Consider the following 17,061-nt stretch of genomic DNA (forward strand, 5'->3'; position numbering starts at 1 on the left):
GAAATTTATAGAAGGTAAGAAAACGATGATGAAAATGTGTTTGTGTGAACATGCATGCTTAGTGCAGCTGGGAGTTCGTTGAGCGTTTACAGAGTTAATATGTAGTATGTAGAGAACTACGAGAGTAACTTGCAGAGCGCATCAAGTGAACGCTGTTAAGTGCTCTTCCTTAGCGAGCTATTACTTTTGCTTGCTGATAAAAATTCATGCGAGTTTTACTACATACACAGCCACTGTTAACTCTCTATAATTGTTTTTGCTTCGCGCATATACCAGCCCAATACGCGAGACTTCAGAATCTGAGCCTATAAAACGGCTTAACAGCAGAGTCAGCATCGTCATTCACCGGCGGTGCTTATAACTGTGAATTTGTAAGAAATTAAGTGCGCGGTAAACATTAGCAGCGAAAAGAAAACGAAAACATCAAAAAAAAGAAAATAAAAACAAAGAAATACAAAAAGGGCGCTGGCAAATTCATAGCTCCGGGATGTTGCCTGGTGGCTGCTGCATGCAGTGAATTGATAGCCAAGTGATTGTGGTAACTGGCTCAAGACATAAAACTAAAATTGTGCATTTAAAAAGTTAATTAAATAAAAATAATTAAACTGCAACCAAAACAAAATACATACATATCTCCAAAAACGTTTAGTTCAGTGATTTCTTTTGTTCTTTGCAATACATGCACACAGTTTGATAGGCACTGATTGTGTAGCTGTGTTGCCAGTATTTAGTGTAGAGTGGAGGTGCCAGTCCGTTGACAGCAGTCTTTCGACTTTTTTGCGTATTTTTTGTTGTTCTTCTTTGGCAACGTGTTTTCTGTATATAAAACAAAAATACTTCTCACTTTTGTGTTGTTGCATTTTGTTTTTCGTGCACTGATACTACATTTTGGGCGCTGTCGAGACAATTCAAGTGCATTACATTTGTACACACAAACAACGCGTGCTCCAGTTTTGGCGTAGAAGAAGAAGCAGTGGCATTAATAGTGAATATGTGAGTATAACAAAAACAAAACTGTGTGCATAATAGTATTGTCGTAAACAATGCGGGCTTAAATTCAAACAAAAAAGTTACCATTAAAATCATGAAAGAACGAGAAGTAGAATTTCATTAAAACAAAACCAAATAATAAAGCGTAAGTGTATTTGACAAACATCAGCGGAAAAATAAACATACATACATATGTAAATATAAACCTTAAAAGCAATTAAAAGTAATATAACAAATATGGATACAGATAGCAAAACATCGAAAATCGAAACGGATAACAAAAAACCATTCAAGGTAAGTATAAAAAAAAGAGTTATTTGGAAAAGATACAAATGAAAAATAAAATTGTTTAAAAAATACTTAATTATTTAATCTTTATCTACATTGTATATAAAAATGAATTTGTGTGCGTTAAGGCCGCGGTACAATAACATTTTTCATATAGATGCGTTTAACACAAGCTTATGCATTCCAATAACATCGCCACAATCAACCAAGATGTTGCGTTTGTAAAATTGAAGTTTATTACGCACAACAAAAATACTTGCTAATATATTTGGTATTGTTGTTGTTGTTGTTGTAGCGATAAGGTTGCTCCGAAGGCTTTGGGGAGTGTTATCGATGTGATGGTCCTTTGCCGGATACAGATCCGGTACGCTCCGGTACCACAGCACCATTAAGGTGTTAGCCCGACCATCTCGGGAACGATTTATGTGGCCACATTAAACCTTCAGGCCAACCCCACCCCCAAGTTCCATGAGGAGCTTGGGGTCACCAGAGCCTCGTCTGTTAGTGAAACAGGATTCGCCGCGGATAGGTGAGGTTGACAATTAGGTTTGGAGAAGCTATATATTGCGCTGGCAACCTGGAGGGTTGCGCTACACACCCCTTGAATCTGGTATTTTAGTCGCGGGTATATTGCTTATGTGTCGGACCTATTAGTAAATTCAAAGCTGAAAAACATCTGTACCGATTTAAAAATTTTTTCTTTTCTCTGTTATTTTCGATCTGATTTAAGATCGACTTAAAGTTGACATAGTCATAAAGCCATAGTCATAACCATATTTTTACTTATCTATATCAAATTGGCATCAGTTATTGGTGCCTTAACCTAAAAATCTTGAAAATTTCATAAAAATGAAGAAAATGCAAAAAATTGCAAACATATACCACAAAAAATAAGTATCTTAGTCAAAACGTATCCAAAACAATAAATAAAATCTACAAAAAGTTAATAAATTCTCCAACTCAAATATTTTTAGGTTGTGGATATGGGGAAAAACCAAAAACCAATTAGTTGGCTATGTTATGGTTATGGCTTTAGCGTTATGGAATGGCACCACTAATCGATTACATTGATTTCCATAAGGTTAGTTCGATCAGCTGTTTTATCTGGTTACGGTTAAGTCACCATTAACTGGCCCTTTAGGGAGCATTTGCAGTAAACAACTTAAAAAAAATCTCAAGTGAAAAATATTTTAGCTAATATTCAAAAACGGTATGACCGCTTTAAATAATTTTTTAAACGGTTTTATTTAGCTTGACTTGACAGGCCGGCTGCACGGCCATTGTGAACGAATTTTGTAATTAAAATATAAGTAACTTCCCGATAAGCTACAAGCTTGAAACTTGGAATGTAGTTCAGAACGCGATGTCAATGCAATAATATGAAAAAAACTCCGATAGGTGGCGCATGGATCGAAATATTTCAAAAAATCGTATCTGTGGTCCAATTTGGCTCATATTTGGAACACATATTACATACATTAATAGAAAGCGACACATGAAAAAATCGGCGCCAGGTGGCGCAAGGAACGAGGTATTCAAAAAAAAAATCGTATTTGTGGTCCGATTAGGCTCATATTGGAGCACATAAGTTCAAATTTTGTTAGTGAAATTTCAGTAAAAAATTCCAGTTCCGTTAGAAGAGGCGTCAAAATACTTTGGAGCACATAAGTTCAAATTTTGTTAGTGAAATTTCAGTAAAAAATTCAAGTCCCGTTAGAAGAGGCGTCAAAATACTTTGGAGCACATAAGTTAAAATTTTGTTAGTGAAATTTCATTAAAAAAATTAATTTCGCGGTAGTTGTGACGTCGAAATACTTTGGAGCGCTTAAGTTCAAATTTTGCTAGTGAAATTTCAGTAAAAAATTCAAGTTCCGTTAGAAGAGGCGTCAAAATACTTTGGAGCACATAAGTTAAAATTTTGTTAGTGAAATTTCATTAAAAAAATTAATTTCGCGGCAGTTGTGACGTCAAAATACTTTGGAGCGCATAAGTTCAAATTTTGCTAGTGAAATTTCAGTTGTCTTCTAATTGAAAAACCTTATTTCTAAAATTTTGATGTTGCCTTGTCCGCGGTGTGAACCCAGGGCATACGGTGTGGTAGGCGGAGCACGCTACCATCATACCACGGTGGCGGTGCAAAAAAGCGTGGGTCGCGTCAGATAGTCAACCGCTCATATCTTTACAAATAATATTTGCATATATGCATAAGTACGATCAACTGAACCTTAATTAGGTTAAGATACGCCTCACGTTTTTAGAAATTGCACGCGCCCAACGCTTTTATTTATTTTTCTGATCAAGGCCCTAGATTAATGAGGAGTGTGATGGTACTAGTACCTAGGACCTACCTAATTATTTTCTATCTTTTAGTATTATTACTGCTTAATGTAAGTATTGTGTTCAATAAAACCGTTTAACTTAAACATCTTTATACCTTTCATGAACATGAAATGGAATATTAACTTTGGGCCGATGTTTGTAACGTTGAGAAATATAGAAGGTAGACTCACCATTAAGTATACCGAATTGATCAGGCCGACGAATTGAGTTGATATAGCCATGTCCGTCTGTCCGTCCGACCGTCTGTCTGTTTGAACGCAAACTAGTCCCTCAAATTTTGAGATATCTCAATGAAATTTGGCACAAGGATGTATTTTTGTATTATGTTAGACATTTGTCGGATGCGGTAGGATCGGACCACTATAACATATATCTCCCATACAACCGATCATTCAGATAAGACGATTTTGGTCATTCCTGCCGCAATTTAGAAAATATAAACGTGAAACTCGGTGATATATATTCTAAGATATCATAGAAGATATTCTGAAAAAATCACTTTGATCGGAGCTATATATAGTATATATACCATACAACTGATTCAGATAGAAAGATTTTTGGCAATTTCTCCCTTAATTTCCAATATAAGAACGTTAAACTTGGTGATATTTATTCTAAAATATCATAGAAGATTTCTTATAAAAATCACTTCGATCGGAGATATATATAATATATAGCCCATACAATCGATCGTCCCGTCCCGTCCTTACTTGTTCTAAATTATTTTATTCTTTCCTTTATACACTTAGTCCGGTTCATTTATAGGAACAAAAAATTTTGTGAATAAAATTACGCTTTTGATGAAAAAATAACACCGCACTTTCGATCCAATGTATAAAAATTCAAGATGCAATTTATTAAATTTTTTCTTTGTATAAAATTTATATAATTTTTAAATAACAATGTCTATTAGTATATTTGTTGCACCGCACTGCACCTCCTTTCTAGTTATAAAACTTTAATTTTGACTTAAATGAAACTTTGAAAGCACGTTAATTACGTTATTATATGCGTATGTAGCGAGAATTAGTTCGGAACTGAAACTAGCAGCAGCTTGTTACAGCCGACCAAGCAGCTGCTATTTTGGAATGGTAAGTTATATTAACGGTTCGGTTAGTATAATTAACATTTCCAGGAGAGTAGATGTCAATATGTACAGCAATTGGGTTTTTTTTTAGATAGATATGCAAAACGGTAAGTATCATTATTTCTTATATGTATTTTTAGGTAAAGGTAAGTATGAATTAGGGTGTGTAGGCAGTTGCAGCATATTTAGTTTATTTTCCCTTTCGGGTGGTGCTATTCTAATCAAACTCGATTAGAATTGAATCCATGTCTCCAACATTTTGAAAACCTTCAATTTATAAATATTTTGCTAATATAATTAATTCGACTGTTATTATTCCTGCTACTTTGGCTGCTCTATACCTGCTGTTACAGTGATATAAATTTAAGATTTTCCTATGCAACCAGTGCTGCCGTTCGCATATTTGTCTTCGTACCAAAAAACGCACCAAAACGCTTTTTAGAGTATCAAAATAATTATTTCCCTGTTTTAATCTTAATATATATAAATTTCGTGTCACGTTGTTTGTCCGCGATGGATTCCTAAGTTACTTAACCGGTTTCAGTAAAATTTGAACACCATATGCAACTTTGATCCAACTTTAAGATAGGACAGCGTTCCTGTGATGTTTTTTTTCCCGGAAGTAGACCAGGGGCTGATCTATTGGAACAAATTCTATTCACGGTTGGATTTTCCTGAAATTTGGTATATAGGTAGCCCTTTGCCTAGATAGCATTTACGTTACATTTTTCAGTGAAGAGGACCACGGACCGATTTTTTCGAACAAATTCTGTTCTTGGTTCGATTTACCTGAAATTGGGCATATGGCTACCTAGATTTGCCTAGATTAGTACTTATGACACTTTTTTCGGAAAATTGAGTAGTGATTGACTGGGACTGGGACTTGGAGTACGGACTGCGACTGAGGCTGGTAGTGGCACTGAGACTGCGACTTATACTGGGTTTAGCACTGGAACTGGATTTGGGCTGGGATTGGAACTGGAACTGAGACTGGGGCTGGGAAAAAAGGGATGGAGAGGAACAAGAGATAATAGAAAAGAGGGAAGGAGAAAGAGATAGAGTTAGACGAAATAGCGATATGGATCGTTGGAGCGGCAAAGAAGTGAGGGAAAAGGGGGAGAGGGAGAAAGAGACACAGAAATAGAGATAGGCAGAGGGAATAGTGAATAAAAAGATAAGGAAAAGGTGGATAGAAGGAAAGGGATAGTAGGAGGTAAAAACTGCTTAAAAGTTATGCGGATAGACCAATGCTAGGGCAGAGCATCGTCTGCCGGGTCTGCTTGTATACATATAGATATTACTTCTGTACGTGTGTTTACGACGAAACTCTTCCTAAATGACTGGACCGATTTAGATGAAATTTTGTGTGTTTCTTTAAGGGGTTTTACGGTTGCGGAAGAAACTCACCATACGTGCGGACCTATTCCAAAAAATCTTATTTATGACGCGAGTCACTTCAAATTCTTTACAGGTGTTCTTCTTTGACGAAGTAAATTTTTGAGAAATATTTTATTGGTGGAAGTGCACCAAAAGCGACCTATTCTAAAAAATCGCATTTATGGTGCGATATGTTTCAAATAGGGGTACCTCCTTGACTAGATTACTAGTTGAGAAAATTTTCTTCGAGGAAAGTAGACTTGTGGAGGACCTATTGTAATAAAGCGTATCTATGTTGCGATTTTTTTTGAAATCCCGTGCAGGAGTGCCTCTTTTATTAAGTTAGTATTTGAAAAGTTCTCTTTCCAGGAAGTGGATCGATTTTTGAAATCTTATTTACGGTGAGATTTGCTGAAATTTGGTACATATGCTCGCCTCTTAACATTTAGAACTCTTTTTTTTTCGGCAAAAATCCACGGGTCAAAATCTATCCCAAAAAAATCATATTTGTGTTGCAATTTTCTTGAAATTTGATACAGACACCTCATTGACTAGCTTAGGTTAGGCTAAATTTACCTAGCCGTTCAATAAGGATTTCACATAGACTGAATGTGTCCAAACTATTACCAGAATTTGTGTGAAGACCAAACGTAAAAACCCCAATTAGGTGCAAGGACACAGAACACTTCCGTCTTCTTGGCAAATACTAGAAGTTTTCTAGGACCTAGCTTAATTGCCGTCTCTAACAGCTGAAGCCTTGACTTTGCGAGTGCAATGAATGAACATAGAACGTGCTTAACCGTTCCTTCTTGCAGCTCGCACTTCCCACATCTATTGTTCCTGACGAGGCTTAACTTGATAAGAATGTGACGCCAAAATGCAGTGTCCAGTTATTTTCCCCCTCGTGAGCTAAGTCATCTCTCTTCAAAGGTATGTGCCACTTTGTGAGTCTAATATCGTATGTTCATAGAAATTTTACAGTCCTGCACTCCTGTTTAATAGATCATATGCAACTCCTGTCTCCTCTTGATTTCTCCCAAACGGACTGGATCGTTTACCGTCAATTCAGCGAGTGCTGAATCCTCCTTTACCAACTCTTTGGACTTTTCGTTACCTTCTATACTTATATGACCGGGACTGCTCTCAGAACTGCTACCGGCTGTCTTCTTATGTTTCGAGAATACCACCTACACACACAATGATTGCTGAACAAACAGTTTTTGTTGAATACCCAGAAATTTGGGCATCCCAGCAGACATTTGATTGAAGAGGCCACACCTCGCAGGAGGAAAAAGACACCTCCTCAAGCATTATGAGGAAATACGGTACCTGAATGAAGATTCGAGCTTAACTAATTTGGAAGTGGGTTCTGAGAACCTTTTTTTTTATTAAGACCCTAAAAGTATTATCTGCGTCTACTTATGCCAGATTTCTTACCACTTTAAGCATTATTAAAAATTTTGGGTGCCAGGCAATGTTTAAACAATTTGGCTCTGAACAGCTTTAAGTTAAGTTTATAAAAAAATAAACAACATTCAAATACTCATAAATTGTGTGTATATGTTGGAACTTGACTTTGCTTTGTGTCTATTTTTGGGCGTCTCGTAAATGTTGTACACGTCCTAAGACGCCGCTGTTGTTATTGTTTTTGTAGCGTTAATTTTTTTAGCTTTACCAAATAGAAACTGGGCTAAACTGTGGGAGGTGTTTTTTGTTAAATTCATTTTAAGAGAGTCGATTTGCTTTTTAAAGTGCTGACATTGATTATGTTATTAACAGTCTTTTCAAAGAGATTCTATTCTCTGCAGCAGTGCTGCCACAGGATTTGATTTTAGCTGGCATTGGGTGATAGACATTTTGGAACTGTGAGCTGTCTATGACCGGCCGGTTATACGTTTTACGTTCGAGGACTGAAAACCATTTTCGATTAAACGATAACTATGCAACTGTGAAACTGTCGCTGTCAATTTCAATTCACATATTGCAATAATCCGATCCTATATACATATATATCAGATATAAAAAAAGAGATTCCATCACGAATCATTGAACGTAATACGGGCACAGGTGCCTTGCAGTTAAATATGACAAATTCTGAAACGAAATTCAATTAATTATTGCTCGAAACCGATCCAGAAGACTCGACTCAATTAATTCAAGTCATTCGTAATAGCTAGGTCTAGATATCAAGCAATGGCTTGCCTCTTAAGCGACATTTTATATAAAAAAGTTAGTCGATTCAGTGAAAATGGTGGAATTCAATGAGACAATACCAAATATTAACAATGTGATGTCCTACGAAATGGCTGTTACCCCGCTCTCCAGACCGTTTGAGCCCGTTTTGAACTGGTTCCGTCGTAGTTGGTAATGAAAAAGTTGCAACTCTTGATAATTGAAATACATATAGCTCAGTTTTAAACGTTATTAGTACAGGTGACTCCGTCAACTGATCCGATTTGCACCCGACTAGCAGCAGTTTGGAGGTAGTCGTGTAACCTCTAGGTCACAACTGTAGATTGCGCGGCTGTCTCCCATGTTATCTTCATCTTAGTTTAGAGATTTTCCTAGCAGACCAAAAGTTAAGCATATTTCGGCAGGTCTTGGGGTTTTTGTACCAATTCCCTATCAAAGGAATATGTATGCTGCAGCGCTTTCAGAAAAAAAAAGTATTTACAATCGTTACCGCAGACTTTTTTCAAACTGGCAACGAATCCCGGCTCTTTGCTCTGAAACTTACCTGAGCAACTCTGGTCGTACAATAACATAACTAGCCTGCTTACATGGCAATCCCATCGCTCTACTCACTTTAAAACGTATATTTTTCAATTCATACCATGTTCCTAGTGAGTAGCAGGTGGTTTTTGGTTGGTTTGGTAAATATTCCGAGCTTACCAGAGCTAACAAAATATAGCTCACAATGAGAAAAACGGAACATTTTAAGCATCAGATCTTTTAAGCAGTCTGTCAACTTCATATTCAGCATAAAGCCAAACACATTAGTATCTCAATTGCTGTAGTTGAGACAACACTGTTGAGTCTCTCATCATCACGCAAACTGTTGTTGCATAGTTGACGCCCAACGCCAGCAACAAAGACAATCATCACCACTAGACTATGGAGCATAACGCTGTCCAACTGTCACTGTCAACTATAACAGCACTTTATTGCCTGCCAGTTTGTCTGCCATGGCAAAGCTTTACGCTTGTGTGGATGGAGCAATGTTTGCGCTGAGCATTTCCAATTACCCAAATTTCAGCGGGGACTTTTCATATTTTAATGGTTTGTTTACTTTTTTTATAGCGCTTTGCGTTTATGCTTCTCTTTTATGAATACTTTATTTAAATTCCCTTACAGTTTGTCCATTCGTGCGTTTGTGCGTTCAAAGGAAGCTTAACATGGTAAGAATGAAAAAGGAAATGACAGTACTAGGTAGTTAGTGCTGCATTGGACAATGTTTGCAGTTATTTGGTTGATAGTTAATGCCATAGCGCTATGAGAGGAAGTACGGTTAGTTAAAACGGAAGCAAGGTAGTAAGTTTACTATGCATGTGGACCGAATGCGGTGACTATGGTAAGGAAAGTGGAAATGAATGCGAAACAATTTTGCCTGCATGAATAAAATAATATGTGAACAAACTGTGTTTACATGGCACTCAGCCACAGGCCTTTAACTATTCGCAAATTATTTTAACTAAATATGTATATTTTGCTAAACTTGTTTTAAATTAGAACAATGTAGGCAAATATTTGTAGGCGTAATGTATGTATTGTGTAAAATTACAAGGACTTTTCACTTAACCTTTATTCATTTAAATATAGCTTAACGTTGATTTCTTATGACTCGTTCAAGATGACGCAAAAGGTACTAAGTAGTTTGAGTATGTTAACATTTTTTGTAATTGACTTTAATTACAGTAGCTATTTCCTTTCACTTTATATTTTACAGGTGACAGTTGGGAAGTTTATTGTGTTTCAAAATATAAAACTACATGCTGCTTGAAAATGAAAGCCATGTTAGTAATTGTAACGAAGCTTTGAAGGTTTATTGCAAGCGATAAAGAAATGTATATGGTCCAAAAACTAACAGAAAACCTGTGAAAAGTGATGAAGGGAAATGATCAAACGAAATCAACGCAGTCACCTCGATAAATTACAAGCGGGAGCACTTATCTGTGTGCTGCAATAATATTCGTAGCTTCTTTAGTTGCCGCTTTATCGCGTAGCTGATTTTCGCTTTTGTTTATTAAGTCACCCCACATGGATGACTTTGTTTCGATATAACGAACGGGAGCTGAGGCAGCCCTCCGCTTCATCTGTTTCTAACAACTCAGTGTCTATCCTTCCTCATGACCTTGCCTCCGAAACTTGTGCAGTTTTATTCACTGAGCTTTGTTCATACCTAGATCCAGCTCATACATATCATAACTTAACCTTGTTGCGAAAGCCTATCCCATCTTATACCATTAATATATGGGATTCCATAGCCTGCTCAGCCCAATCAAGCTTTTTATTGGCAAAAGGAATGCCCTTTGGTTTTGGACTTATTCCCATCAAATCCTGCCAAAGGCACAATTTTCTTCTGGAAAATATAAAGTTCCAATTTCGAAGTTTTGGTAACGTCAAGTTAAAGACGATTCAAGGAGTTGTTGGGCTTTAAATACATTCAGCTTCCCCAAACCAAGTGTAAACCTTACCTTCACGAGGCGAATACTGTTGTAATTATGAAAGCCAAGTTTATTACGGAAGGAGAAATAAGGGGTGGAACAACTTGGAAGTTTGGACGTGATTAAATTAAATCCTTCCCGAAATAGTCGGTATATTAAGGTGCTAGATACGAAGCTTGCCGTATTTACATTTGGTAACGAATTTTAAACATCGGGAAGACTTTCCAAAAACTTCAGGGTTTATTTTTTATTGCTCCAGCAGCCACAACCAAAGCTTGCGGATAAACCATTTAAAAACATTGTTGGGTACAAAGAACTCAGTCTGTCAATCATGACGCACATGCGTCCATATGACTGAAGCAATTCAGGAAAACTCTTTGGTCGTTTGCCAGAATACCATACCTAGGGCTTGCCATGTGATGCCTGCTTATGACGCATGAAAATAATTTTCATAGCAAGAAACAAACGCTCATTTTAGGGCGAACATCAAGTATCTTCTTGACTTGGAGCAGCCTTCCGGCCAAGCAAGGTGCCATACATACAATTTCCTTTTGATTTATAAAAAGTTGATCTTGTCTATTCAGGTTGTTGTAAGAATGCAATCTTCAGAGGAATATTTGTGTTCAATTGGAGTCACTTCTAGCGCGATGCTGTTATATGTTAAACTTTAACTCATTCATCCATTAACTGGTGCTTAACCGTCGGGGAGATTTAGGCTTACGTGCAACAAGTGACGCTGGCTATCCTTGTTTCGCGTTAACTGACGCCAATTGGGAGCCAAAGGGAGATCAAGTATTTTTTTTCTTTCAAGAAGTTGAGTTCCTTCGTCTGCTTCCATAATTTTTTAGCCGAAGAAGTTTTCATTCGCATTACATGTCCTATCGAGCGAAGCCTTTGTAATTTTACTCGTCTCATTGGGCTCATGTCATATGAAGTCCTTCACATTCTCGAATTTATACAAGTAAACAATGATGGCTACTAAGGCACGAATATGCAGATTTTTTTGAACGCAAGTACCTCGTGTTGTCCCTGTAATACCAATTTTTTCGTATGTTTATTTAATTCAGAACCCACGGTGAATTTGTTAAGGGCAACGATTCAATACCATCCGCATCCGCCAGCAAATGTACGCTCTTAGATATAAATTAACGTTTTATAGTACGTTTTATATTTTTAAAAAGGTAGCGGACTTGTGTCCGCTTTCATATTTATTGGTTGTGATTCAACTTAAGAATAATTACAATGAATGTCTTAACTTAAAATTACACCTATCATTGGCCATACGTCACGTTGCATTTGCATGTGTGCCCTATTTCTTGTTATTGCCCAAAATCGAACTATTGCTGATTGTTGTTTACTGCGATCGTTGCTGACTGTTGTTTACTGTGCTTATTGCTGACTGTTGTTTGTTACAAATAAATCGATGATGAAGCATTTAATGAAGTTGCGCGTGCAGGCCGTTGGTAAGGGTCAACTTGGTAAGCGGTTGCCTTAACTTATATATATTTACCGCAGCGGTATCAAGCATCAGGTAAAAGAAATGGCACGACAGAGTGCCGGCTTATCTAAAGTTTCATTCAGTTTCGATTGGCGATCCTTTGGTGGTGTTGCTCAAAGTCTGTCGAATGGAAAGCCATATAAGCTATGGAGGGAACCCAAATTCAGTCATAGCAGCATGTAAAGAACTTCTTTCGCGCCATTAAAGGCTGTCTTTTTTTTCGACAAAAAGATAATAAGTGAGACTTCTGCAGAATATGACTGATAAGGTCTAACCAGTTGGCTGATTTTGGGCTTTAGCCTTCCGCATGCTATGTTGGATAGAATCTGAGGCGGATTTTGTGAGTTTCGTGATCGTCTTGTGTACTGGGCATTGCAGATTCAAATCCAAATCGGGAGGCATGCGCTCATCCGACTAACTCTTTGTCTCCAAGAAATGGAAATGTCCGGCGCGAGGTTGTCGTTACCTGTAGTTATACTTTATCAAGAATATTGTTATTCCCACTTTTTTAAAGTCGGTTGATTGAAAGTATATTATGTCGACAGCGATTGAGGTATTCCTTTCGTCATCTTCTTAGCTGTGAGTAGAAGTGGACTCCCTTCAAATTAAATACACTCAGTACGTCAGTTACCTGGTCGACATTACCATTCCTGCAGAAGGTATGGGAAGACCCCGGTCTTGAAATCCTCAGTCATATGCCAAATTGTTTTATTAAAATGTTCATGCATTATTCTTTTCAGTCACATCCGAATCTGCAACACCAAGAAAAAACATTATGGCTCCGCAACAAATTTAACGGCTCATTTGCATACAAATTATTTTATGTTTCATTTTCTCCAAATGCTATCAAATAATCATATTTCGCATTGAAGTACCTCATTTTCTGCTAACAATCTGTTAATTTCTTGATTGCTCTCGCTGGTATAATACGGGGGAGAGGACATAAGAAACCTCCCTGCAAGTAAAACGAAAGCGCATGAGGGGTAAGCCAATACTTTGCAGTAGTTTGGTACACTTCAGTGGTTCACGATAGCTCTTGTGGCACTTAAATATAAATAAAATTGCGAAGGCAGCATAATAGACCAGAAGATAAGTGGTGCAAAAGCAATATGCTGAGAAGTTGCTACTTTTGTTCTATATGTAGCTCCCAGCATTGAAGTATACTTACAGGCGCATCATTAACTAAAAAGCAGTAGAAGGGCTGGCCGGTTTTTAGTCAAATTTCATAATTAAACATTTGAATTTTTTGTTTTGTTGCAATTGAATTTAATGTTAATTGGAGTGATAATTTATTTTATAGAAAGTAAAAATTAAATACAAATTTACAAGGTTAGAAAGAAGAGCGTAGAGCAGTTGGGTGGCAACCTTGGTCCAGCTACGTTTTATGCTGCCACTTGTTTTAAGTATTTTTCTCTACATTTGCTGGTTATTAAAATTTTATGCTCGAGTGCGAATTGTATAACTACCATGACGAAAATGCAAATATTTGTACATAGTTCATACATGAATGAGCACTGAGAAGGTAGAAGGAAGGTAGCTCTGTTTTGGTTAGGTACTCAAGTTTTATAAAAATATTTTAATGAAGTAAAAAGCTTACAAAAGCCAGATATAAAGCAAAAGAGCCACTGTTTAATTTTTTTTTTTTTTGCTTCTTACATTAGTAAACATCTGTAAAGATATCTAAAATGGTATAAAATGCGCCTAAAACTATGCAACATTTAAATTCACATTTTTCATACATTTAAAAGCACTTAAGTATTCCCTTAACTACTTTTTCGTCCATGAATAAGTTTATTTCATGAACTAAATAGAGGACATTTTAGTTGAAATCATTAAAATATTTTTAGGATAATAAATTGTTACCATATTATGTTACAGATGCTCCGCCTACTTTTAGGAGGTTGCTGATAATATTTCAAAAATTTTCAAAACATGCGTTTTTGAAAACAGTCTCAGAATGAATAAACTTTGTGTTTGAAGTACTTGCTTTGCAGAAACTGATTTTTAGGGGGCCCTAAGTTCAACCCGAGAAGGTACAACTAAGATATACCAACCTATTCGATAAAGAGTTCAGCTTGTAACTTAAGCGCTATTCGGAAAAAACGGTACGAATATTTCGCATGTTTGTTAAAGTAGGCAAAGTAAACCACTTAGGAGCCAGAAAGTATAAACCAATAAAGCACTCCAACTTCAAAATGAAAACACTGAAGGTACATATTGACTTCCACATAAGTACAACGCGAACTTCCTCAGGTACACATACCGGATTGGGAAGTCGGCTGAAAGCACCCTTCATAAGGTGAATAACGTCATCGAGAAAATTGCTTGCCTTCAATAACGTTAGAAAGGAAGCATTTTGCTTGATACTTGTCCGACACGGATCCTATAGTTCTAAAGTTGTAAAGCCAGTACTCGGTATATAGAATGAGTACCAGGAACACCTGCAAAGGAGATTTGCTTTCGGCTCTGTTTTGGATACAGGTAGTCAGCGAGATCATAAAAACCTTCCGACCACAAGAAATGGGGTTATACGCATACACCGACAACTTAGTCATGTTGTTTACAGGTAAATTCCTTTAACGACTGAATAAAGAGACCGAACGTTTGGAAGGTGCAAAGGCTAGCATGTCTGCGAAAATTAAGTGGAGTGATAAGCGTATGCCAGGAAGGCTTAAACATCATTATTAGCTAGGTGCTTAGGGGCTCTTAGACTAAAAGAATCCAACCTGTAGAAGTTAACATGGAAAAAGGACGATTAAACGTTGTGAAACCTGCGCTTACTTCTGTTACGGACACTGTATCCTTGGAGGGAAGAGTGGGGGAGGTCCTGACAGATGTAAATGCCATTCCAGTCTACACGGACGGTTCAAAAATAGAAAATGAGGATGGGCCGTGCTGTATTTGAAGCACCTGCAAGACAATCAGTCTTGTCGACTTATTGACTCTTTTAGTGCCTTCCGTGGCGAGGTCTAAGCCATAGAGTGAGCAACTGGAGTGCTCCAAGACAGATTCCCGCTGGTAACGAAACATGCATAAACGGTTCTAGACTTGATTAGGTTAGGTTGAACTGACAGCTCTAGAACCCCACATAGACGGAATGTATCCATAGTTTTGCCAAAAGTAAGCTCAACTCCCAAACTGGGCTACAGGGACACTAGGTTACCTCTTGAGGAAAATCGTGGAATATATTGTTAGGTACAGAAGTAATACACTGTTAGACCAAAGAACTTTCTATGTCGGGTGCAAGGGGTCGATAAGCGCAATTCATAGGTTCCTCAACCCAATTGCCATTCTCAACTATGCGAGGTGAATCCTGTTACAAATATGCATGTATCATGCACATATTTAGCAGGCAAAGCTCTGGCGACCCCAAGCTCCTCAACTTCAGCAACAACAATAACTTTCTGTGTGGTCTCAAGGTTCTTATGTCCAAGATTGTATAGCAAAGGAACAGTCAACATCCCTATCAAAACAAATCTGAAGATAGTACTTAGGGGCATTAGATCAGTGGTGGCATATTGCACCATTAGGTGAGAGGCTTCACTCTGTCAGTTAATGCCCTGTACTGCAAACAAGACGAGTAAAATTTTCGGTCTCATGGGTTTTTAAAAGTCTGGCGGAAGCTAAACTGGTAGAGTTTTCACTCTTGATTATTGAAAAGGATCTAAGAAGTATCTGGTCGAACGGTTTTGCACGTATCTGGCTGTTCTGAAGGACACTCACAATAGACAAAAAGTCTTCGGGTAGGGAAGCCCTCTTGTATGCCCTCTAAACCTAACCTCAACTTTACATGGTAAAACTCATAGGACCTCAAATCATCAAAAAATCAGATATGAGTTTCCTGTGTATCGTTAGGTGGGTCGAATTCTTCTTGCATTACAATTCGTGATCAAGTTATGGTTAAGTGACTCTTCGGCCCGGAAATGATGAAGAAATTTGCAGAGTGGATACACTTGATGACCCACCGGCAATCCATCAGTTCAAAGGCTTTGCTTATGTACCTGAAGAGTTTCTAATGAGTTCTAAGGTGTGCCCATTTTCGACATAAATATTTCTCTAATTTTAATGCGCCATCTATCGATAAAATATTAAATGGCCTATTGGTGATGGTTGAGCATGTGCTGGTAGCTCTTTAACAGAGTTTTCGCATATTAGCATGATTTGCATGTACATGAATATCCTTTCTTAACTATTTTGATATTCACTATAAATCTTCAGATCTCACATGCCGTTAGTTACATTTTACATCATCCAAGTTCTAACCGCCAAGTAACCACATCTTGCTATATTAATATGTCATTACATACGCCTTCTGTATTCGAATGTTCACACGTGTACATATGCCAGCTTAATTACTTTCCGACATCCGACATTCACTAAATTTCCATAGCAATTCATTCAGATCCTAACCCCATAGTCGTTCAATGGCACACTATTTCACTATTTCGATTGTGTGTGGTGACATCGAGGATAAAATTTGCTAACATTATGCTTTCGTATGTAATTATAGTTATTGAAATGTTTTCGCAAGTTACGTACCCAACATGTGCTTGCATTGGTATTTGTGCGGCTCTTGGGAAAATACTAATAAATGTAAATGTTACAGAATAGCAGCCAGTTTAGTACTATGCTTACCCAACAAACAACGGGTCGACTATTTCCAATGCGGCATCGACCTGATGCTGAAACAAGTAAGAAAGTCTTAGTTCGGGTGAAACCGAACATTACATACCCAGACGTGCACTTGAAACGCGGTTGTTGTTTGCTTTAGCTGGTTAATAGTGTTATAAGAATGCGCAATAATACTTCGTAATATT

At 37.3% G+C, this 17,061-nt stretch overlaps 1 protein-coding gene across 1 annotated transcript in view; it reads left to right on the top strand.

Moving 5' to 3' along the window:
• Positions 1-356: 356 nt before the first annotated feature.
• The window catches only part of LOC137243592 (DNA fragmentation factor subunit alpha-like), a 195,973-nt gene continuing 179,268 nt past the window's right edge, over positions 357-17,061 (top strand). Inside the window, exon 1 of the mRNA XM_067771438.1 lies at positions 357-1,284. Coding sequence (XP_067627539.1) covers positions 1,228-1,284 — 57 coding nt within the window. The 5' untranslated portion in view covers positions 357-1,227. The remainder of the gene's footprint in view (positions 1,285-17,061) is intronic.

The sequence above is a fragment of the Eurosta solidaginis genome, chromosome 3 (assembly GCF_040869045.1).
Source record: "Eurosta solidaginis isolate ZX-2024a chromosome 3, ASM4086904v1, whole genome shotgun sequence".
Lineage (NCBI taxonomy): Eukaryota > Metazoa > Arthropoda > Insecta > Diptera > Tephritidae > Eurosta > Eurosta solidaginis.